Source organism: Cavia porcellus, unplaced genomic scaffold, assembly GCF_034190915.1.
Source record: "Cavia porcellus strain 051 isolate PalLab524CR breed Dunkin Hartley unplaced genomic scaffold, mCavPor4.1 scaffold_10, whole genome shotgun sequence".
In the NCBI taxonomy this organism is placed as follows: Eukaryota; Metazoa; Chordata; class Mammalia; order Rodentia; family Caviidae; genus Cavia; species Cavia porcellus.
In genome coordinates this window covers 2,366,452-2,390,622 of record NW_026947493.1, presented here as the reverse complement: position 1 = coordinate 2,390,622, position 24,171 = coordinate 2,366,452, and the positions used below count along the sequence as shown (strand labels likewise).

At 42.1% G+C, this 24,171-nt stretch overlaps 1 protein-coding gene across 29 annotated transcripts in view; it reads left to right on the top strand.

Moving 5' to 3' along the window:
* Window positions 1-22,649, top strand: part of Dst (dystonin) — a 455,117-nt gene extending 432,468 nt beyond the window's left edge. For 10 of the 29 annotated variants that reach the window (XM_063256887.1, XM_063256895.1, XM_063256898.1 and 7 more), the window contains 12 exons: window positions 5,091-5,220; window positions 7,046-7,209; window positions 7,918-8,131; window positions 9,322-9,476; window positions 9,646-9,720; window positions 10,594-10,611; window positions 13,517-13,634; window positions 15,645-15,716; window positions 16,609-16,808; window positions 17,219-17,329; window positions 20,348-20,471; window positions 21,370-22,649. In XM_063256887.1, coding sequence (XP_063112957.1) covers window positions 5,091-5,220; window positions 7,046-7,209; window positions 7,918-8,131; window positions 9,322-9,476; window positions 9,646-9,720; window positions 10,594-10,611; window positions 13,517-13,634; window positions 15,645-15,716; window positions 16,609-16,808; window positions 17,219-17,329; window positions 20,348-20,471; window positions 21,370-21,638 — 1,650 coding nt within the window. In that variant the 3' untranslated portion in view covers window positions 21,639-22,649. The remainder of the gene's footprint in view (window positions 1-5,090; window positions 5,221-7,045; window positions 7,210-7,917; window positions 8,132-9,321; window positions 9,477-9,645; window positions 9,721-10,593; window positions 10,612-13,516; window positions 13,635-15,644; window positions 15,717-16,608; window positions 16,809-17,218; window positions 17,330-20,347; window positions 20,472-21,369) is intronic. The other 19 variants (XM_063256913.1, XM_063256892.1, XM_063256905.1 and 16 more) reach the window with 9 other exon arrangements.
* The last annotated feature ends 1,522 nt before the right edge of the window (window positions 22,650-24,171 follow it).

Here is a 24,171-nt window from a genome sequence, read left to right as displayed (position 1 = left end):
TTTGCCTGCCACAGACCCTGCCTTTCTCTGCCTTCACACGTGTTTTACGTAAGGTGGACCTAGGAGGTGGTAATGATAAACATGGGGTATATCCAAACGGCCAGGTAGCCCACCCTTGAAACAGACCTGTAACACAGTTCAACTCTTAGCTTCCTTGAAGTCGCTTAGGACTCTTCAAAATATTCCCACCTAATGTGGGCTGCCTTATCTCAAGATGTGTCAGAGCCATCTTATGTATTTCAAATATGTATATAAAGAGTTCAGGAACTCCCTGGCTGACCTCTTCCTTTGCAGTCAAACGCTCACGAAAAATTGTTGTGGAAAAGGTTGAAGTTTGAGTTTGGTTGATATGTTATTCACATGACTGCTCCCATATATGGGCTTCCTTCTTACTTTTGTCTTTAATTTTAATTTGTTCTCTGTCGATGTCCGCTCCCGGCCGGCAGGAAGGACACACGACAAAGTCTGGTAGTGGACAACCTTTTCTTTTTATTTTCCTTCTCCGTACAGCCTGCCCTGGGTTCTCCCAGCTGAAGCCTCCTCTGGTCCGCTCCCCGCGGCTCCTTTTGTGCTTCAGTCTGCCCCAAAGCCTCTACCGGTCCGCTCTCCGCGGCTCCTTTTGGGCTTTTACTTCTGGGCTTCTACCTGGCTTCTTCTTCCGCCCAGGGGTGGCACCGGTATATATACGGGTACAGTGTCCAATCATGTTAAAGTAAGCAAGGCAAGCTGATTGGCTAACATCATCAGTTGCCAGGCAGACTATATTGTTGAGCGGGTTGTTTACGCGGTAAGCAGGAAACTAACATATTCGATGGGAGGGGTAATCTACCTCAGGCTTTGCTCTTTACCACAGGCCTCACGTCCGCCAAGTGAGGCGACCGGGCTCGGGGCTGCGGCTCCCAACATCTCCCCCTTTTTTATTTTTTATGAATGTGCGCATCGTAGCCCTTTCTGGACTGGGTGCAGAGGCTTATGCCCTATGCGTAGGCCCACCGTAGGTCCTTGGCTTAGACCCTGGTCGGCCGTCCCATGGTCTGCCAAGGCCCTGAGGCCCTCGTCCTTTTTCTAGGGCCAGGCACAAACTGGACGGAACCTGGATGCACACAAGCTTGCACTCATTTCCTCTCCGTAAAGAAGTCCCCTCAGAGAGAAATTTAGACCTGGGCAGCATCTAACAGTCCAGCGGCTTACGTGCAGGATGGGGTAGGGCCTGGCTTAGGTTGAGTCGTGCTGGGGAGGCACGCTCTTACCCGTCATTGACTCACCTACCCTGCTGTGTATTGTCACCTTATGGAGGAGAATGAGGGATGCCCGCCATATCTAGACTCGGTCGTGGGCCAATTGAGCAAGCCATGCATATGCCTGAGGATCTTCTTGTCCATTTCGGGCTACCGCTATTTCTATTCATCTTATTGGTTGGTCTGTGATGGATCTCCAGTAGGGCAGGTCTGATCTTCAGTCGAGGGCTTTGTTGCCCGTGTCAGTCTCTCCGGTATCCACAGTGGTTCTCGTCCCGATTCCTGTGGGAAAACACAAACTGCGCCTCGGTTCCAGCTGACCACTGGATCCGGGCCCATCCATTGTCCTGTCAGGACATCTTTCCACTTAACCCACCCTTTATGGTTGGGGGAAGGGTTGCAGTGCTCCACAGCTGGGGAGCGATTATCATTATTTAAATTTAAAAAATTGTGTGTGAATAGTGCCATGGATAATCGTGCCTTTGGGGCCAGGCCTTGGCCTACTCCCCCTTTTTGTTTTTGTAAAATTTCTTTGAGGCTTCTATGAGCCCTCTCAATGATTCCTTGACCTTGGGGATTGTATGGGATACCATGTTTTAATTGAACCTCCATCATTTTGCAGAACTCATTGAAGGCTTTGCCTATATAGGCTGGTCCATTATCAGTTTTTAATATTTTTGGTTTGCCCCATGCGGCCCAAGCTGCCAGGCAATGATTGATCACATTAGACACTTTTTTACCTGTTTCTGCTGTTGCGAATATGACGTGAGAACAGGTGTCTGTGGAAACATGAACATATTTAAGAGTCCCAAACTCCTGTATATGTGTGATGTCCATCTGCCAAACATCACCAGGGATCAAACCTCGAGGGTTTACTCCCATCGGTATGGCAGGTTTGTATGTGGCACAGGAGTCACATAGTCGCACGATATCTCATGCATCTGCTCTAGAAACATGGAAATGGTTTGCTAGTGTCCTGGCATTAACATGAAATTTATCATGGAAGGCACGGGCTCGCTCGATTGGTGTTAGTAAGGTAAAAATCCATAACGGGCGAGTGGCAGTGTCAGCAGCCGCATTCCCCTGTGCCATGGGCCCCGGCAGGGATGTATGTGCTCTTATGTGGGTGGTGAAGACCTTATGGTGTCTGTTCTGAAGCAATGTCTGGATAGACAGGAACAGTCCAGCCACTGTGGAAGTGGCTCTAATTAAACCGGCAGTCTCAAGCACTTGCATAGCATTGACCACATACCTAGAATCGGAGACAATATTAATGGCTTCTGAGAACCGTTCAAGAATCATTTTAACGATCTGCAGTTCTACCACCTGAGGCTGATCTGGTTTAAATTGTATGGTAACCGGGGGCTTGCCTAGGATCACATAGGCGCCTATCCCCGTCTTGGAGCCATCTGTGTATATTGTAGTTGCTAGGACTAATGGCTCAGAGGCAGTAACCTTTGGAAAAATTATAGGGTGCTGAGTGACAAATGACAAGATAGGGTCTTTAGGGTATTGATTGTTTATATCCCCATGGAAAACACATCTCAGAATGGCCCAGGTATCTATGCAGGCAGCCAGGATCTTGATCTGGCTGGCGGTATAGGGTACTCGGATGGCTTGTGGTCCTGAGCCAAAATGTTGGACAGCTCTATCATGCGCTTCAAGGGCCAATGAAGCGACTGCCTCCGGGTAATGCTCTATGACTTTTGCAGGTGAGACCTTAGGGTGTATCCACAGTAGTGGTCCTTTCTGCCAAATCACCGCTGTAGGCTGTAGACTAGTCTGTAGCAAACAGACATCAAAGGGTCGCCCTGGTTCAATTCTGTGTAAGGTAGCCCCACCTAAGGCTTTTTCCACTCTCTGTAAGGCAGCTCTTGCCTCAGGAGTGAGCCTCCTGTGGGAGGCTATATCTGGGTCTCTCTTTAGAAGGTCGAACAGGGGTTTGAGATCTGAATTTGGTATATGTAAATATGGCCTAATCCAATTAATGTCTCCCAATAGCTTTTGCATGTCATTTAGGGTCCTAACGCCATCCGTCCTAATGGTGACCTTCTGTATAAGTCTGGAGGCGACACTGAGGTCCACACCTGCTGACCCAGGGGTGGCCCTTGTTGAAGGCTGCCACCCTGAGCTGTCCTGTCTCTGGGGCGGGGGCCCGCCTGTGAAGGGGGCCCCCTCTGGCCGTTTTTTGGCTCTCTAGCATCTTGTCCACAAATACGGTTGCCCTGAGCATCAAAGACCGACCTACACTCCTCAGCTTTGTGTGATCCCTTTTTGCATCGCCCACAAACATATGGTTCTTCATTCCTAGGGCGAGGCCTAGCATCTGCATTGTTTGGGCAATGACGTTTAATGTGTCCTGGCTCCCCGCAGGCAAAACACCCTTTAGCCTTACATTCCCCTTCTAACCCGCGAGGTCCCCTCTGCTGTACAGCCGCGGCCAGGAGAGCAGCCACTCCCGAGTTGGAGAGCGGCCCCCCTATCTCTCTGCATATCCTAATCCAGGCGTTGAGGTCCTTGTTCTTATGAGGAGCTATTGCTGCCTTGCACTCCTTTGTACATTGCTCAAAAATCAGCTGTCTTACCAGCGGTTGAGCCACTCCCGGATCAGAGAATATCTTATCGGCAGCATCTTGCATTCGGGCCACAAAGTCAACAAATGGCTCTGTGGTACCCTGAATTACTGGGAAAGAACCCTGCGACTCCTTATCGAGCGACTTGGGCTCCTGACAGCTGGTCTCTTTGGCCTCCTTGCCATTCAACTTTCCCTCGTCCTCGGAGTCAGACGACTCCGAGGCTAGAGCCCCGTCCTCCTCCTTAGCATCCTTGTTCCCCTTGACGGACCCCTCTCGGGAGCTCCCTGACTGGGCCTGCTCAGATACCCTGCGTACTTTTGTAAGCTCTTGAGAGCTTTCTCCACAACCACCCTCGCTCTTAGTGTTGCTACCTAACATGTTTCCCATCTTTTAATATGTTACTCACCGCGTGAGGCCCAAGGAATCCGCCACTTACGCGTGAGCCTGAGGGGAGTCTAAAAGCCCTGTAGGTGCGCGCCACCCAGAGCCCAGGCTTATCCCCAACTCACCTGTCTCGCAGCTCTGTACTGGAGCGTTGTCCACTTCCACGTCTCGGGGGTGATCAGTCCCCGGGCGGGCCTCCAAATGTCGATGTCCGCTCCCGGCCGGCAGGAAGGACACACGACAAAGTCTGGTAGTGGACAACCTTTTCTTTTTATTTTCCTTCTCCGTACAGCCTGCCCTGGGTTCTCCCAGCTGAAGCCTCCTCTGGTCCGCTCCCCGCGGCTCCTTTTGTGCTTCAGTCTGCCCCAAAGCCTCTACCGGTCCGCTCTCCGCGGCTCCTTTTGGGCTTTTACTTCTGGGCTTCTACCTGGCTTCTTCTTCCGCCCAGGGGTGGCACCGGTATATATACGGGTACAGTGTCCAATCATGTTAAAGTAAGCAAGGCAAGCTGATTGGCTAACATCATCAGTTGCCAGGCAGACTATATTGTTGAGCGGGTTGTTTACGCGGTAAGCAGGAAACTAACATATTCGATGGGAGGGGTAATCTACCTCAGGCTTTGCTCTTTACCACAGGCCTCACGTCCGCCAAGTGAGGCGACCGGGCTCGGGGCTGCGGCTCCCAACAGTTCTCCTTACCAGCCATGGCATTTCACATTCTTTAGAAGTCAGTAAATGTGGCACGCTAGTTTAGCAATTTTTAAAGATACAAGGTTGTCATTTATTCTTCAGAAGTCATAGACTGACTGCTCTGCTTTGTCCTCATGTTTATTCTTCAGGCTGATTTGGTCTGGTTTAGTTTTATTTAACTGACGCAGTCTCTTTCCCTGCAGTCTTTCATGGAGGAAATGACCAGGAAACAGCCTGATGTGGATAAAGTCACCAAAACCTATAAAAGGAGAGTTGCCGACCCTCCCTCGCTGCAGTCCCACATTCCCGTCCTGGATAAGGGGCGAGCAGGAAGTAAGCAATGGCTAATTCCTTTGAAGTGAGAATCGTTAATCAGCACAAGGGTTAATTTCCTTTTATTGTTTGACCTTTTTGAGCAGGTACATGGACTTACGGATTATAGCACCTTATTTAAAACTAGAAAGCTGTGTCTGGGTTTCTGGATTTAACTTTATTTGCTTGAAGAATTGGAAAAGTTTGCAGGGACACAAACTGTCCTGTGAAGTGTCTTCTTTTTCTTCTGTTACATAAATAGCATTGTAATTGAGCATTGACAGGCGACCCTGACCTGGATAGAGACCCTCACCTAGCTGCCCCTTAGTGAAGTGATCTGTTAGATTTGCTCATGTTCATGTCACTTCAGGCCAACACAACACAACAAGAACATATTAAAAGCTGTACCTCAGAGACTATGTATGAGAAACAATTTGTATCCTGCAAGTTAAGTATTTCTGACTGGTCCCTTAACATTTTTTTTAACCTCAAACATGTTTTTATTTTATATTATTCTACTTGGTGGTACTAGGGATTGAACTCAGGGCTTTATGCATGCGAGGCAAGCACTCTACCACTGGGCTATATCCCTAATCCCCTAAAATATCTTTTATAAGGTGGGGTTTGAGCTGTTTGATTCCTGTTTTGCCCACCAGAAGCACACCCCTCGGCTTCCCTACCACTTAGCAACTGAAAAATAATCCTGACAGCTTCCTCACATTCCCTGTAACTTCCTGTCCTTTAAGGGAGATAGTTACAGAGACTACAGCAAGAGGAAAATGAGCTGATGCATGTGAAATGCTTGACATACTGCCTGGCATACAGTTAAGTCCCCAATATATATCATCAATATGATTCCCAGCATGGACACCAGTATCCCATATGATGACTAAAGGCCAATCATTTTCCTAGCCAACAACTAACTACCAAGTTTCTCTGAAAATAAGACCTAGCTAGAAAATAATCAGTCTTGGAACTTAGACACCAAACACCAGCCAGCCTAGCTTTGCCTCACCTGCCTTACACAGTAGCCACTGAGCAAGAGGGTAGTGATGGGCAGGGAAGGCAAGGACAGGCTTACGGAGGTGGACATGTTTGGTGTCTAGTTTTGGAGGTTGCTTGTTTTACAGCTAGGTCTTATTTCCAGGGAAAGGATATTTAGATAATAAAAATACATTGCATGATTGTTGTGTAGAATTACAGAAACTTATGAAAAACAGCCAGAAGGAGAGACATGGAAATCTTGGGTATGAGACTACGTTTAGGAAACATGCAGTGAAATTGGGATACAGTTGGGACTCTGTACACACTTGTGTGTTCTCTTCTGTTGGGGTTTTTAAAGTGTCTGACTCCAACTTTCAGACACCAAGGTCTCCATCTCCCACTTTTTCTCCTGTCAGCCTTGTATATGTTCTAGGAAGTGCAGCCAAGTCTGCTGTAACTACCCTAAGGTGAATGTCTCCACATGGGGGAGATTTCTCTCTGGCCTTAACAAAGAGGAGGAGTGCAGGAGGAGTGCAGGAATGCTGCGTCATCACTGCTGTGGATCGAATTTCAAGCAGGAAGCTGTTTTAACCACAGCTTCATTGAGAGCATTTCTAATTAGTTTAAATGTCCCCATCAAGATGTATTTCTCTAATTTACATAATCAGTATGTGGGCTTTAATAAGTGAAACAGGTTTGTACTTCGACATCATGCATCATCTGAAATAAGATAGTTCAGCTTGGGACACCAGTAATTAAGTTGATGCATTCCTGGCTAGCACCACAAAAGGCCAGGCATTAACACAAACCAGAGTGCTGGAAACAAGCCATGCCATCCTAACTGAAGTTACACTTCTAACAGGAAAACGCTTCCCAGCATCCGGTCTATATCCCTCTGGATCTCAAGCACAAATCGAAACCAAGAATCCCAGGGTGAACCTGCTGGTGAGCAAGTGGCAGCAAGTCTGGCTCCTCGCATTGGAAAGGAGGAGGAAGCTCAATGATGCCTTGGACAGGCTGGAAGAGGTTGGGAAATTCACATGTTCATCTCTGTGTTGTCACTCACCCTCATACAGTACCCCACCGTGCCACAGTCTTGATTTTCTTTTACATAAGAAACTGTTATTATCTGAATGCATGTTGTACTTTGAAGATGAATTCTAAGAGGATGTGTACCTTTGTAAAAGACTTGAGAAGTGAGATTTGGAATCATTTAGGGAATCATTAAAGCAAAATAGTACTATGTTTCGACGAGAAGCTGACTCCTTAAAGAGAGCTTTATCTTGAGGTGTTCTATGATGGTACTGCCTGGGAAATGAAACTTTATAATTCAGAGCTTTGAATACTATGTACTCTGTAAGCTCATTGTGGAGTTTCTGGTCCTAACATTGGGGCATTTTTAGACAGCTGTGGGAGCTGAGTGGCAGCGTGGGTGCAGAGGGAGATAGATTGCAGGTCGCCTAGGAGTTGCTGAGCGGGCACAGGCACAGAACTAGAACACATTGCTTGGTGACTCTGGTGACATGGGAAATTCTCCCTTTATTAATTTTAATGATTTTATTTGTAAAGAATGAAGTAAACTTGACAGTAAAAATGTTTCTGAGTTGCCTTTACAAGATTATTTTCTTTGGTGTGGGAGAGGTGTGTGCATTATCTAGAGGATTATTCTTTAAAAGTTTAAAATGTAATGTGAGCAGAGTGCTAACTCAAGCAAAATATCTTTTGCTCTTTTAGCTGAGGGAATTTGCTAACTTTGATTTTGATATTTGGCGCAAAAAATACATGCGGTGGATGAATCACAAGAAATCTCGAGTGATGGACTTCTTCCGGAGAATTGATAAAGATCAGGATGGGAAGATCACCCGGCAAGAGTTTATCGATGGAATTCTTTCTTCAAGTAAGCAAGCCTCAAAGGAGATCACTGTAACTGACACAGCGTTTAAAGGCAGTAAGCACAATTTAAAACTGTGGACCCATCGAAGTGGTATTGCATTTAAATCAGCTAGAAAGTCACCAGCCTTTAAAAAAAAAAAGTATCTTTGGTTAAATTTATGGTTGTGAAGTCATACACACTTGCTAATTATGTGACTACAGATACGTCCCTTTACAAAGCTGTGTCACTGTTAGCATAATAAAGTGAATAATGTTTGAGTTGCAGGGTTTTTGTGTGTTACCTGGTATTGAAGATCTGGTCAGTATCCCCAGTCTCCCAAATGAGTGTACAGCAAAGACTTAGATAAATGAGCCAAGTGGTATGATTTTAGGGCTCTAGGAGGATCAAAACCCTCTGGCAGAGTTTGAGACTCTAGGGGCTAAGACAGAGAGCTTCTCTGGGTGGCATGTACTTATTAGGTCTTCAAAAAAAAAGCAGATGGGATACTGAGCAAAGGGCAAGATATGAGCAGAACCTGGAGAGTCACCTCAACGACTTCTCTAAGTGGTATTCTTTGCTGATTTAAAACAACTGTCTTATCTCCATGATAACATTTGTGGTAGGAAATAGACAGCTGGAGTGAGATGCCTGTGGCCGCAGTCTCTATCTTGTTAACTGGAGTTAGAGCCAGGAGTCTTCAGCTGCAGCCTTACCTTGTTCTTTGAGGTGTCTCTTTGTTCCCAGTCATACTACAGCCCTGCATGTGTGTTCAATTTCTAGCTTCAACGGCTGCCAACTACCTGACATGCAACAGAAAATCAATAAGTGTAATTCTCTGTATTATAATTCACATTTTGATCTAACTTGACACTAAGTCATTAGACTCCTATAGGAACTTTTAAGGTGTTCATACCTTCTCATGTGATGGTTCATTTGTGTGTGATTTCCCTAGAAGATTTTACTAGCAGTAATTCTTAAAGTAAATTTTATATAAATTACTCACTTGAGTAGTAGAAGTGAATGAAATTGCAGACTAAAAAGTTCTCAACCTACAAAAACAGCATTTTCATATGATTCACCTGAATAATAAAGATAAATTTAGATCACATGTATGTCTGTTTGTTTATGATGCTATTAGTCAATTTTTAACACATTTGATCATTCTGATAATTTAATCAGCCAGACTCCAATTAAAGAAATTAAAAATGTCTTGAGGTGGAATTAGCGTTATGATATAGTACTTACTATGTGTTTGCCAATTTTAGAATTCCCCACCAGTCGCCTGGAGATGAGCGCAGTTGCAGATATCTTTGACAGAGATGGTGATGGGTACATTGACTACTATGAATTTGTGGCAGCTCTTCACCCCAATAAAGATGCATATAAACCCATCACAGACGCTGACAAAATTGAAGATGAGGTACTCCTTGCCTTCCCACTCTGCAGTGACATTAGTGTGTTTTTCCAGGGCATCTTGTGCAGTTCCTGAAAGCATTTTATTTCCACTTTAGTTGTTGTGTCACAGTTTTTAAGGGTTCTACTATGTGAGATTAAGATTAAAGTGACTGTTTCATCATTGTTTTTGACAGGTCACAAGGCAGGTAGCTAAGTGTAAATGTGCAAAACGATTTCAAGTTGAACAGATTGGTGATAACAAATACAGGGTAAGTTTTCCAAATAACTTTGTAATTCCTTTAAAGAATAGAAGTTGAAATTTGTGTAAAGTTTGATCTGTGATGTTTTGTAGGAATTCTAATTATTTTTACATGTCAAATTCAGTGGTATGTGGAACTCTTAACTTTTTCATTTTAAATTATATAAATATAGGCTGCTTTTTTTTCCTGTTAGGGCATATCTTTGACCTTTAACAGCATATACATATTACTGTTAAGAAAAAAGAATTATTTATAGTGAAATACTCAAACCTCATAAATTCAAGTTGCTTCATATTACTTTGTATTTTACTTTAGTTAGAGGTAACTGTCCAGATTTTGAAAAACAAAGCTATTCCAAAGTGGAACCATGAAGTCAGAATATTGACTCATTTTTATAAATATGAGAAATAAGCAGTAATTTTTACTTCTCCTGTATTTGGAATCTCAGTGAACTTAGTCCTGTGCAGGTGAACTCAGTTCATATTCAGAGCCAAAAAACAGTGTGACTTCATCATTTTGTCTTTATTTTTTCTCTTGTGGAGCATCTCTGATAGGTAGTAACTAGATAGGAAATGTGTGAGTTTCCCTAACAGTGTATTACTTGTAAATGTAACATTATTTATTTTTATACTTTCATCCTGAAAAATAACCATGTACATAGTCAAAATTTTTACTTAAATTTGAAATGCTAAGATTTTCCAATAAATTGGTAGAGAAAAATTTTTGATTGTTTTGTTTGAAATTGGGACAACTGGGTACCTGCACATTTCTAAACCAGTTACTATATCCAGTGTATGAGAGTGTGGTGTGTTCTCAAGTCTCATAGAAAGTTTCCTATTAAACTAATTGTGTCTTTCTTCCATTTTCATTTTTTTTTATCAGTTCTTCCTGGGAAATCAGGTATAAATGAGCGGAATGTGTATTCTCAAGTCCCAAATGACTTTTTTAAACCTCTAATTCATAGTCATTAAAGCTTGCCATGGCCAGTCTTCCCATGCTGTTCCCCTGGCTACTATATTGTTGGTTGGCGTGGTGTTTCTGTGCGCTCTGTGGGGTCCTCGAGCCAGGATTCCTTTTTGCCTTGCATCTCAAATGAGGAGATTACTTTTAAGTAAACCAGATAACAAATTGTAGCTTAGCTGGCTACAGTGCTACAAACACAATTTTAAATTCCAATTTTCAATAATACTCTTAGCATATATCTTATGCAGGCACTTAGCAAACATGGACTAGATTCTCCACATACGTGGAGGACCCGTGGTGCACAGGAGCGCAGGAGGATTGGCAGCGGCAGGGGAGGCAGAGCATGGAGAGGTCTCTGTGACACTCAGCCACAGTGACATGTTCTCTCCAGAGCAGCTGTTTCCATTTGTGCTGAGGCGTTGATGTAGGGCTTGTCATCCACTGAGTAGAAACATTAACCCCAGAGACTTCAAGTGGGGGAATGTTGTCACATACACAAAATGTGAAGTCAAATCTTATCACTTACCCTGATGTCTACAGTGACACTTACGCCAGCATAAACTGCCTAGTGGCACTATGGCATGGCTAGATTTTAAACTAAGGACAAAAGAAATGTTCTCATGTTAACATTCAAGGAGGGTTTTTGTTTGTTTGTTTTTACTGTGTTCTCTTGTAAAGAACATTACTGTCTATAGGAGCTGAAATATATTAAGCATTATCTGCCACTCAATTTTAAGCCATATTACCTCTTAAATTTCAACTTACTCCCATTTCTTGAAAGCAGATAATTTATTTAAAATAGAAGTATTCATGTACTTAAATTGGTTTTTCCCAAGAAAAATTGAACTGATGTGTTTATAGAATACAACACAATAACTTGACACATGAATAAGATAGTAATACTCGAATCAGGGTAAAATTTCATTTATTATAATACATTAAATGTTACCTTGCCATTTTTGTTATTTTCTGAGTTAGCAAGTGGGATAGTGTCATTTATTTGTGCAGACAATAAAAAGAAATTCTGAAAAGATTTTATTTACTAAAGCACAGAGAATATCAATCTTTTTCTTGTTTCAACATTGGGGTATTAGGAAAACTAAAGAAATTCTGAAAGCAGCATCAATTGTTTGAAGAATGCCTTCTTAAGATTGAAAAGCACTCACGTTTAATAGAACTAAAATTTTATCCCTAAAAAGTACTATTGATGTCCTTAAAACTTTTGCTTTGAACATAATCTTGGACCAAAATTATCTGATTATCTGGTTCCTTAAGGGTAATTTTCTTTAAATCTCCCCTCTCCCTTTGCTTAGTAGTGACACCAAATTTTTTTCTAACACAATACATGTTTTGTTACTTAAATTTACATTTCAGGAACAGGTTCACTTATGAAATAGTCAAAACTCAATGTTTAAAAATCAGGGTTAGAAATAGGAATCTCACAGCTCTGGGTGTACAAAGACGAGGTCCTCCTGTGCCTTCTGCCTGCTCTCCAGCCCCTGCTGAGTTTCAGGATCCTGATAGGACTGGGTTGACTTTGCTTAAGGGTTTCCTTCCTGAAATCTAACACTGAAGGTTACTGAAAATAGCAGATCATTCCACTTAAAGTTTTCTGTTTCTCATAATGATTCCAGACAAATAGTGTCACTGTTGTATTTTCCCTGCTTTAAAAAGAAGCTGCTTATGCTTAACTGTTTGTTTTGCTTTGTTGTCTGCTGGGTTGGCAATCATGAAATTGCAGTACAGTATTTTTCACAGGTTGAATATAAGCCTATTAGAAATGATTTAAAAGTACAAAGTCATTTCTCACAGGCTTTCAAAAAAAATAAACGTATGAGCAGAACTACCTGTAGTGTTGCATTTACTTGGAACATGACAAATTTATACCGTATTCCAAGTGATTGGCAACTCATTGGAAGGGCAAGGAAAGGATGATTGTTAGTGTCAACAGTAACAGTACGAACAGTTTTGGAGAAACTTTTTTAGATTTGAAATCTGTATCATTAATAATTTGTCAGTGGCTGTTACCCTATTATAGTAATCTGAAGTGGCGTATAAATCCAGCCTTAAATAAATTGGTTTCTTAGGCCATTAAGGATGCAGAAATTTTAGTTGACTGTGAAATTTGTATTAGTCATACTCATGTATTACTCTACTCTCCATAAAACAAAAATTTTTTAAAGAAAACAAAATGTGTTTGTGAGGATTTCTCCCATAGATTTCAATGGAAAAGAGTTTTAATGTAAGAGGTAGTTTTAAGACAGACATGGTAGCACATGCTTGTAATCCCAGTGCTATCAGTGCTGAGACAGGAGGATCACAAATTTAAGCCCAGCTTGGGCAACTTAGCTGTCTCAGTAAAAATATAAAAATGGGATAGGGATGTGGTCCAGTTCAGAGGCCATGGATTCAATCCCTACTACCACAAAGAAAATAATTTTAATGGAGAGAAATATGAATTTATTGTGTTTTCCTTTGAATCTGCTTATTTTATATAAACCCATAACAAATGGGCCAGTGCTAATTTTTATGGCTGTGTTTAATTTCTAAAAACATTTCTCAATTACTACCGTACTAATGATGATTCTATTATAAGAAAAAAAATTTAGAATAAAGTTTCAATGTTATACTTGATAACCTTTGAATCTTTTCCTCAACTTTTTCTTTTGGGCTAAATCAGCATGCAGCAGCCTAACGCACATCATGACTGAGATTTTACTAATCGCTATGAACTAAGCAAGAGAGTAAAGTTGGTTGCTTAAGCTTCTGCAGATCACACATAACATTGTAGCTTCAGGGTTATTATTGACAAATAGAGGTTCTTTCTTTCTTCATTGTGCAGTTTGGAGACTCACAGCAACTGCGGCTGGTTCGGATCCTGCGAAGTACTGTGATGGTTCGTGTTGGAGGTGGATGGATGGCACTTGATGAGTTCTTGGTGAAAAACGATCCTTGTAGGGGTAAGGATGATGCTTATGTGAAAGTGATAGCACCATGAAAAGGCCAGCTTTCTGTGATTTTCCAGCATTGGAAACATCCTGGGCATAGTGTGAATGTTGATTCTGACAGTGAGTGTTTCACCGTGGTCCACAGCCTAAAGTTCCCAGAAAACTTATGGCAGTTATGTGGACCATATTATTCTCATTTTTTTTTTTTTACTGTTTCTAGAACAAATATGAGACAGGTAGGAAATACTAGACTCAATTTTCTTTATGAGATTCTCCTATCTCTAATTTTTAAAATGAATACTCATATTTGGCAATGAACGAATTTGTTATTATATAGCAAAATAGGTGGAAAAAAAGTTGAGACAATAATGACTATAAGTGCTGGATAATAAAAGGGTTTTGTTGTTGTTGTTGTTGTTGTTGTCATTGTTGTTACCTTTTTGAGGGTCTTGCTAATGCAGTTCAGGCTGGCCTTGAGCTCACTTTGTCGCCTAGGCTGGTCTCGAACTTGTAAGGATCCTCCTGCCTCAGCCTCCCAAGTGCTGGAATTAGAGGCATGTACCACCATGTCCACCTTGCATAATAAAAATTTAAAAGTCAGAGTTTTTATGAAATAAGGGAGACCTGAAAAAAGCAATACTTAAAAAAAATTTTAAATAGCCATGAACTATTAACTCTTACTTTGAAGTCACAGACCAGAATATGAAAAATACAAGCATGTTCTCACCATGTCTACAACTCTAAGAATCCTAGGATAACTTTTAATCTGCACATCAATTTTTAAATTCTTAATTAATTTACAAGTGAACACTTGATTGCAGTTTCCAATTAGCTATCACCTACTCAGTCAGTACATTTTTCTTACTTTGAAAAAAAGAAAGAGTAGAACCATTACAGTTTGCTTTAGTCTTGAGCTTATAGTAGTCCTTTTTACAATATCTGCACCAGTACTATCGACTTGGGCTAATAACTGGGAGGTGAAGGGCACTCCAGGGAAGCCTCTGGGATCGTACTGTCTTCTGAGGATCCTGGATTCAGATCAGCCAGCCTGTCTGCCAAGACCACCGTGGTTTATAACACAGCCACACAAAGCAGTTCTGCTTGCTGTTGGCTGAAGACCTAACCTGAAAGAGAAGTAAAATAAGAATAAAAGCACGTACTTCCTTCTGTCAGTCTGTGTCACTTGATAGAGTTGTGCTCCAGGGAATGTATTATCAGATGATTTATTATTGTGCATACAAAGAGTGTATTTCAAAGAACCTCATGTAGCCTGCTGCACACCTGGGCTGTCTGCTGTGGTGCGAAAATGCTATAATAATTGGTGCTCGCCGGGACATGATGAGCAAAGCAACATGAGATTACAGCAAGCACAAGAAAAAACAGTGTGATTGAGAGATGTTATTAACATGAGATACACAAGCTACTGCTGGCCTAACACAGCTGACTATCTTACAGTTAACCTTTGTAAGTAGGAGTACAGCCTAAGCGGTAAAATATAATATAAATACATAAACCAGTAACAGTCATTATCACCATCCTGCATTCTGTCCTATGCGTAGCATTGTGTGCTCTGCTTTGTATGACAGCACAGCAAGTTTGTTTACACCAGCACCATGGCAGGTGTCTGAGTGACTCAGCAGCCATAGTGTTGGCCAGGCAATGGAATGCTTCTGCTCTGGCGTGGTTCACAGGGCACCTTCACTGGCTGAAACACCTCACATCACACATGACTGTATTTTGAATGTAATAACCTAGTGCAACTCCGCTTATGAAAGAAAGAAATTAGAGTGTGTATTATTCTGTTAGTAGCTAGGAATCTAGCGTGACTATGGCAAAGTCTCTCAAATGCACTTTTCTTGTTGAGCCAGAACTTTAAGGGCTTCTTTCCTTGATGCCATTTTTCTTCTAAAATGTGTGCTGCAGGCTGGAGCACTCTTTGCATATTCAATGACTGTACTTTGCTTCTTCTTCTGCTAACCAGTATTCTTAAATGTGATTGGTATCCTGTGTCATTTTTTCTAGTTCATCATCATGGGAGTAAAATGTTACGTTCGGAATCAAACTCTTCAATTACTACTACTCAGCCTACTATAGGTTGGCAACCCCTCTCTTTGGCTCTCCCTCTTTCCTTTTCTCTTTTTCTACTTTTACATTCTTGCTTTAATCATTTGTTTTACTGTAACATGCTTCATTGCTTATGGCTTAACTCGAATCCAACTGTGAGCTGGTGCTTCCAAATTTAAATTCTGGAAATTGGACCCGCTTCCAGTGTGTTGTGAATGCAGGCATTGCCTACGTGGTCAGACACATGCTAACACGTTGCTCATCAGGTTCTCGAGGCGTGCTCCCTACGCACATGTGTTGGTATGGGTGCTGCATCACTGACTCCCTCACGGATCCTCGGGTCTGCTGTTTGTTATTGCATGTTGGTAAAAGTTTCTCAAGGCATAAAGTAAATCTACTAGTTACCTCATGTCAGTGAAAAACCTGGAAGCTTCTGTGTTGTCATCATGCCTAATGAGCCATCTCTGGTTCTCTGTGAATCTATTGTTCATTAATCCTCATGTTAAATACCAGCATTCTCCTGACCGAAATAGCACATGCAAGAGGCATAGTCCCTGCCCTCCTCACTTGTCTTCTCAGTGTGACGAAGGGGTAATGAGACCCCGTGGCATCAGTAGCTGGTGGATTAACAGTATTTTGGCATGAGCTTTCCATTTTCATGCTGACTCTTTCTTTTATAGTAGTTATTCTTGCTGGTGTCTAGTATTAGAATAAGCACACTTTGTCCCCTTCCCAAACTCACTTGTATCCAAAAGGAATGCATTATTAATGCATTTAACTTTTTGTTATGCTGAATTGGAGTTGGCATGGCAAAAAGATGTTCTTGAAATTCTCAGGGTGATCTCTGGTACTAGATGGTGGTTCTTTCCACCAATGACTGAGTGCCTGTACTCCTTCTCCTGTGTGTTTGTGTGTGACCTAGCCAAAGGAAGAACCAACATGGAACTGCGTGAGAAGTTCATCCTAGCAGACGGCGCCAGTCAAGGCATGACTCCTTTCCGACCCCGGGGTCGCAGATCCCGGCCGTCCTCTCGGGGAGCATCACCTAACAGATCGATTTCTGTGTCCAGCCAGGCTGCTCAGGGGGCTTCCCCACAGGTCCCTGCCACCGGAACACCCAAGGTAGGACCCTGGGATGGAAGTGCTGCCCCCCAACACAGTGTCCTAAGGATACTTGCGAATGTTTTACGTCCCTAGAATTGGTGGAAATACTTGTTTCCATTTGTGTCCCTTCTCACAATATGGGGAATTCAGGATTTTCTTGTTTTAAAAATATACCTTTCTAGGGACCTATATAGAGATTATTCATGTAGGGGGGCTTTGTTATCTTTCAAATTGAGTTTTCTTTATAAATCTTCGTTGTTTTTTTTAATTATTTTTTTATTTTTGATGTGTATGATTTGCCATCAGATCTTTCCAGTTGTTTTTAATTGTTATCTGTAAAATGTGACTCCCAGCTGTGAATATCTCTTTCTATTGCTTTGTTTTTTATCTGCTATCCTTTACATTTGATTTGCCATTGTTCCATACAGATTCTCCATCCTTTAACACGCAATTATGGTAAACCATGGTTGACAAACAGCAAAATGTCAACTCCTTGTAAGCCAGCAGAGTGCCCAGACTTTGCCGTGTCATCCACAGAGGTATCGTGAGGCCCCAGACCCCAGCCCTAATAGTTTTCTTTAACTGGAATTGTCACCCACTAACAATGCCTCACCACTCCCTCAGTGTATGTAATTCTGATAATATTGCATCTTTTATAGACTTCTATATAACACGTATCAACCTAGCAGTCCTTCAAAGACATGAGAGCAAGGGATGAACGGAAAAGATGGTGTCAGCCTGACATCAGCATACCTGTCATTCTCCCTTCACCAGACTCTGCTGTGTCTCTCTGAGGAGTAAAAGACAGATTGTATTAAAGCTGATAGGATGATTTTAGATACAGACATCATCTGAGCAAAAAAATGCAACACGCCCCCTTTAGGAAGCAGTGAGAGGCAGCATCATTTGCAAGGGAACCACATTAGTAAAAAGAACTAGTGAATATTCATGATGAGCCTTGGAGGTCATTTGCACCCAGCAGCGCAGGGCATGTGTGACACAAATGATCAGTGATTATTGCTAGAGGTTGGAGGGCTGAGGTTAGCTGTGCAGAAAGTTTTCTCTCACTTCCCTAAGACACTTCTGTTAGATTTCAATAACTAATCTAAGAATGCTATAATTGCTCTATATGGCATGATATTTGGGCCTAAGATATTTAGAGACTTCAAATTTTACCAAGTATAACTCATGTATCATACTCACATTCAATTAAATGTTCACTATGTATCTTTTTAACAGACTTCTCTGTGAAATGGCAGACATAAGTCCCAAATAGTCACATTTTTTATTGGTCACAATAAATAGTGGGGAAACTTGCTGAATATTTTTTTCTTGAAATGAAAGAAGTTATTTCTTCTTAATTAGATACAACTCAAAGGCAAAGACTCTTGTATAAAAGAAATGCAGTACCTTTAAGAAGTCCTTTCTGCTAATAAAACACTAATACTACTTCACATCAGTAATAAGAAGTAATGGGAGAAGAGTACATTACCTGGATAATCCCGTGGCGGTTCTGTTGCTGCTAAGCAGTAGAGTGGGGCAGACACACCCCATTCTTCAGCTTTTCCTGTTGCTCTGTCTTCATTTTTGCATGCTGCTCATTCCCATCCCAGCCCTCAGTGGGAAATGTTAGGACCATAGAGTGCAGCACAAGGTGTCTCGTCACTTGTTATGGATGGATTATAGCAACAGCTGAGAAGACTTAAAGTTCAAGCAGCACACACGCAGTTAAATTGAAGTAGAAGATGCATGATGAAAGACGCATGGCTGTTAATCCCCTTCAGACCACCTTCCACAACTTCAAACATACTTACTCCATTGCTCTCACCACTTCTTTAAGCAGGCTGGAAGGGCTTTTTTGTGAGTGGCTTTCTGTGGTGTGCTTAAAACACAGTGAGTGCCACTGCCAAGTGCCGGCCAGCAGAGAGGCAGGCCGGGGAAAGTTTCACAGTGCATCCTCCTCCCCCTTATTCACGGGCTCTGGAACTCCACCCCAGTCAGATGGCCATGAAAGGTCAGGACATCCACAGAGCACAACCAAAAATGCTCATGAAAAAGGACTTCGAGAACTTTTTCAGGAGCTCGAATGACGGGATGAGTATGTTTGAAGGGAAGGAGAATATTTGAGGGGGGTTAACAGCAGTGTGTTTTTACTGTAATGATTTTTTAAAATTTAAATCTTCATATTTTTCTGTCACACCTCATTTTTTAAAAATATCTAGAACTAAGATGCTGTGTTCAAATTTTTAATTCCTCCAAATTAAAATACATTATTTGGACTAATACCAAATCATATCTTTCATTTCAAATGACCTGATTAAATAGAAACCATCCCAAAAAACTCACCACAATATTGTTTGGTGGAAGGGTCTGTGACAGATCAGACAATCAGGGCATTCAACAAAGACTCTGCCACCACACTTGGTGAGTGTCTATCTGCCCTTGTGGATTGTTCAGATTCTTTTAAGCTAGGAATTTAGCTAGTCAGAATTGTCAGATTATATCTTTCCTTGAGCCCTCATGTCTCAAATTTATAAAACAAGTGATGATTAGGTGAGTGTGAGAGTCATTGTGGCTCTGCATGTGAAAATATTTTGAACACTGGAGCATTCTGTGTGTAGAAATCCTCTGTAAATACTTCACCCAAGTGTATGGAGTAGATATTAATTAGTAAATGCAATTCTGTTGTTGAAAGGTCTATGTATTAAGCATTTAAAATTACCTTTACGAAGGAAATTATTTTTTAAACATACATATAATCTGTACAGATTTATTATCTGTAAATATCTCCTTGATGGTGTATTAACTGAGGAGTACAAAATCTCTAACACTCTTCAGGAGTTTTATTTTTTGTTCAACTTTTATCAGAGTAGTCAAAATGCTGTGACCTGGAGAAATGCAATGATTTCAGAGTTAGCCTAAAATTTTACAAATGCTTAGACATTTTCTGCCATTTCCTGTAAGAATTTAAAAAAATTTTTAGAACGCTGTCTGCAGGTCTTGTATGTGGGACCGTGAAAGCGCAGGAGCCAAGAAGTGGAGTAATAGGGCGCCCGTATACAACATCGCTTTTTTTTCCTTTTTGCAGTGTAGTTTGTTTGAGTGATGGCTCTGTAAGCAGTGTGTGTTTACTCTTCATTCGGTTTCTGTTTGTTGAATTCTGCCTAGCTCCCTAAAAGCATTGTAGGCAGCAGAATATCCAAACACAAGTTTTGGGTGTCCTGTCCTCTCGCTACCCAACAAGTGAGCTGCAATCTGGGAGACCCTTGTGTCCCCATGTTCAGTTTGTCTTTTCTTTGCCATCGCTTTTGTGCCATATATATATATATATATATATATATATATATATATATAGTATTTTCTTTTTGACCACAAATTCATTTCCTTTAGAAGGTTTCCTTTAAACCCAGAATTTTAAAAAGGAGGAACAAGCAAGCAGAAGCCCTGTGCCCTAACTGGGAGAGGCATCATGTGCATGGCCGCCATTGTAGAGAGGAAGTGTTGGTGAAAGTCGCGAACAGGAAAAGCTCTTGAGATACTCTTCTCTGTTCATACAGGGAACTCCGATCCAAGGCAGCAAGCTGCGACTTCCAGGGTACTTATCAGGGAAAGGCTTCCACTCCGGGGAGGACAGTGGCTTGATCACAACGGCAGCCAGCAGAGTGAGAACACAGTTCGCTGGTGAGTAGGGTGCCCTTCTGTCTTAATGGCTTTGCAGCATACTAATAGGAAGATGAAAATCCCCTTCCTTCCCACTGGAAAAGAATCATGTAACACTGAGGGTAGTGCCTTATACTTGCTAGACAAGTGTTCTGCCACTGAGCCACATTCTCAGCCCGGAAAGGGGTGCATTTCTGAATTTCTGCATTCTTAAAACAACATGCAGTCCTAGTCATCCAGCACAGGCAGGGGATAAATGTGCTTTGAGAACAAGCAACTGAGAAACACCTTTTGAGAAGTACCAAAGACAGATGAGAGATGGACTGCAGACCAGAAGAAAAGAGACAGTTACTGACCCAACCAGGCTGGACAGCCTGGGCTCCCACCTGGAGCCTACAAGGGGCTCTGGGTCAGATGGCTGAATACCCCAGCCAGCCTGACCTAATGCCAGCATCTCTCTCGATATCCTCTCAGAATAGTGAACTTTTCAGTGCCTGAGTCCTCATCTCAGCCAGACCAGAGCTTCTTTAAAGTTTCAACTCTTTGCTTTTAAATTCTTGCATTCTTTGAGTTACCTGTCCTCAGACAGGGCAAACCTAGAATCTGCCCCTGTGCAGTGGAGTGGGTACGCTTGGTAACCCTGAGAAGGCAGAGCTCATGAGGCAAGGATATTCCTTAATGTCTGTCTGTGATCAGTTCAAATCCTGTTTTTAGTAGGGTATCTAAATCTAGTTTTTGCCATATCATGTATTGTTAGAGTAAGGCTCCCTGCCTGTGTTTAACAGGGAAGGTATATTTTCTGAGCCCCTCAAAGCGTTTCAACAAAGAAGGAAAGGTTGAGGTTCAAGGTACATGAGCTTTCAAGCCCGAGTTGCAGGAAGGCCACTAATAGGAGTAACCCGTCTCTGCCTTCTCTCAGATGCCAGGAGGACTCCCAGCCGACCCGGAAGCCGCGCGGGGAGCAAAGCTGGCAGCAGGGCCAGCAGCCGCAGAGGCAGTGATGCATCTGACTTCGACATCTCAGAAATCCAGTCTGTGTGTTCAGATGTGGAGCCCGTCCCCCAGACACACAGACCTGCGCCCCGAGCGAGTCCTCGGCCTGCTCGGGGCACAGGCAAGCCTTCCAAAATTCCCATGCCGCAGAGGAGGTTGCCTGCCAGCCGACTGGATAAGTCCTCCAAGAGATAGTGCTGTCTGCTCCTCTGACCTTCCTCGAACATTTGTTATTTAAGTTTGAACAGTGTAAAGTATGATGTAGAAATTATTGTGAAATATCTCAAGCGATGATTCTGCAGATGGCCTTATCTGTGAATATGCCTTTTTATTTGATCTGTATCATTTTTTGGTCAGATATTATGGGACTAAAGTCACATCATATGTGACAAGGAAGAAAGAGTCCAATGTGAGCTAACATTTCTACACCTAATGTGTACACTAAAATCAGTTACCCTTCAACAAGTAAGTCTCCGTTCTCTCCGACAACCACAGCACTACACTGATAGCTGACACTGAAGACACCTCATGATGTGTTTCCTTGTTTTCTGTGGAAATTCCAAACAGCCGAAGAACTCAGACCGAGGATGTATTTTAGGATGATTTAAATGTAAAATGAAAGTTGGATGGCAGCAAGACAGACACATCCACACACAGTTCTCCAAGCAGTTCTCCAACCTGACAGAGAACTCACAGGCGTTTACTTCAAGCACTCGCCAGTGCCACGCGCCGCTAGTGCAGGGCAGCATTCCTGTGCCATGGCATTAACGGCAGCCAGCCAAAAGCATCCCGGATACTAGGCCTACTACACTGTAAGAATATAACCCTAAAATGCAGTCGTATAAATGTGAGATTTTCTTTTGCTTGAGTGGAAAGTAGCACCTGTATCATTGAACTCATTTTGTATCAAGGCAATTTTTGCTTGCAAAAAGCTATGTATGAAATAAAAACGTCCCTTAATTACATTGCTATGGAATTAATTTTTTTCCCTAGGGAAAATTGGTGTATTTTTTTATAAGCAGTATCAATTTGGAGTGACCAAAAGATACGTTAAAATAGGTTTATTTTGATTTCTCATCTGAAATAACCATGTTCTGGTATTATATCTACCTATATTTAATAAATATATGCACTTTAATTTATTATGTATACTCACATACTATAGAAAAATACTAGTGTGCATTTAATAAAGCATATTCACTTGAATATATGGAATACCTGGTTATTTAAAGCAAACCTTTTCTATTTGTTTTAAATAAAGCTTATATAATAGTATGATAGGCTAAATTTGGAGGATATCAAATAAAGAAAGTATAATAAATTAGAATTAACCACTCATTCTGCGAATGTTTTTAATAAATATCAGCCATGTGCTTGCCTCTGTTGATGACAATTGTAGTTCCAGATTCCTGCCCCCTTAAGAGTCAAGGAATTGGATAACTGAATTTATTAGGATAATTTGAGATGTGAACAAAACTGAGTAACTGTTTACTTTTTAAAGTATTTATTACAATAAAAAGCACCTTGCCATGAATTGCTCTCAAAGTACACTACCAAGGCAGGCGGTTGGGGCATGGCCAGCAAGGGGGATCTGACCTGCCAGTCACGGAGACTCAGAAGACGCATGTCTCCTGGAGCCAAAGTGCTATCTTCAATTCTTCTGATGAGAACTCAAGCAGGGTTTGCTAAGACAGCCTAGACCTACCATCAGCCTGAGGAGTGGGAAATACATGTTTTTGTTTTTTGTCTTTTTCCTTTTTATCGGTACCAGGGATCAAACTCACGACTGCCTGCTTCCAAGGCAGGCGCTTATGCCGCTGAGCTAAATCCCCAGCCCCAGGAGTGGGAAATACAAAACAGATGCCGTGAAGCCGGTAGCCACTGCTACCTCTTCAATGATGCACATTTGCTCTGCACAGTATATTTGCTTCCTACTTTTCATAAATGTAAAACCTGGCCACCTTTCTTTGATTGTCTTTGTTCAGGATAAAAGAAACCTAAAAAATACCCCCTGGAAGGAGACCCTAGAACCCCAGAATTTGGTAGCAGCCCCTTGAATAAGTTCAAACACGCTTCTCCCATCATTCTTGCCACGTTCTGAAGCAGTTCCTCTTTTGTGTCTCTGGTTGTGCTGCTGTGGCTGGCTTCATCTCTTGAATCGATTGAGAACATTTACCTTTCACTGTTATGACTTTCAAAAAGACCCACATGTTGCCTGGTACCAGACCAGTGAATACGGTGGATTGAGGACACAGCTCGCTGTTTTTAACCGAAATTGCCATGCGTGATTGATCTACAGAGTGATCAAAAATGTGATGTACTGTAATCCCAAATACCGAGTACTGTAATCCACCTATTGTAATCCCTGTTTTAGTCTTCCCCACAATCCAAAAAGTGGTATTTGTAAACCCATTGAGACTTTATTGGAATCCTGGCGAGTTAATTCCAACCTGCCACCTCCAATGCAACCCATGGTATGAGTAAAGACACCAAAACCCTTAGTCAAAATTTGCCCTTAGTCAAAATTAAGGGCAGCCGGGGGGTCCTGTGTCCAGTCCCTCTGAGGATAGGTGGACAAAGGCCTTGATCCAAGGCCTCTCCCAGAATTGACTGTCTCATGAAGAAGGGGGTGGCTTAAAGATGAGTGGCAGCAAGGATGGCAGGAACTATGTGAGTAATCTGACTGGCTAGCCAATTAGGGAGAAAAGCATCTTTGCAAAATGTGAAG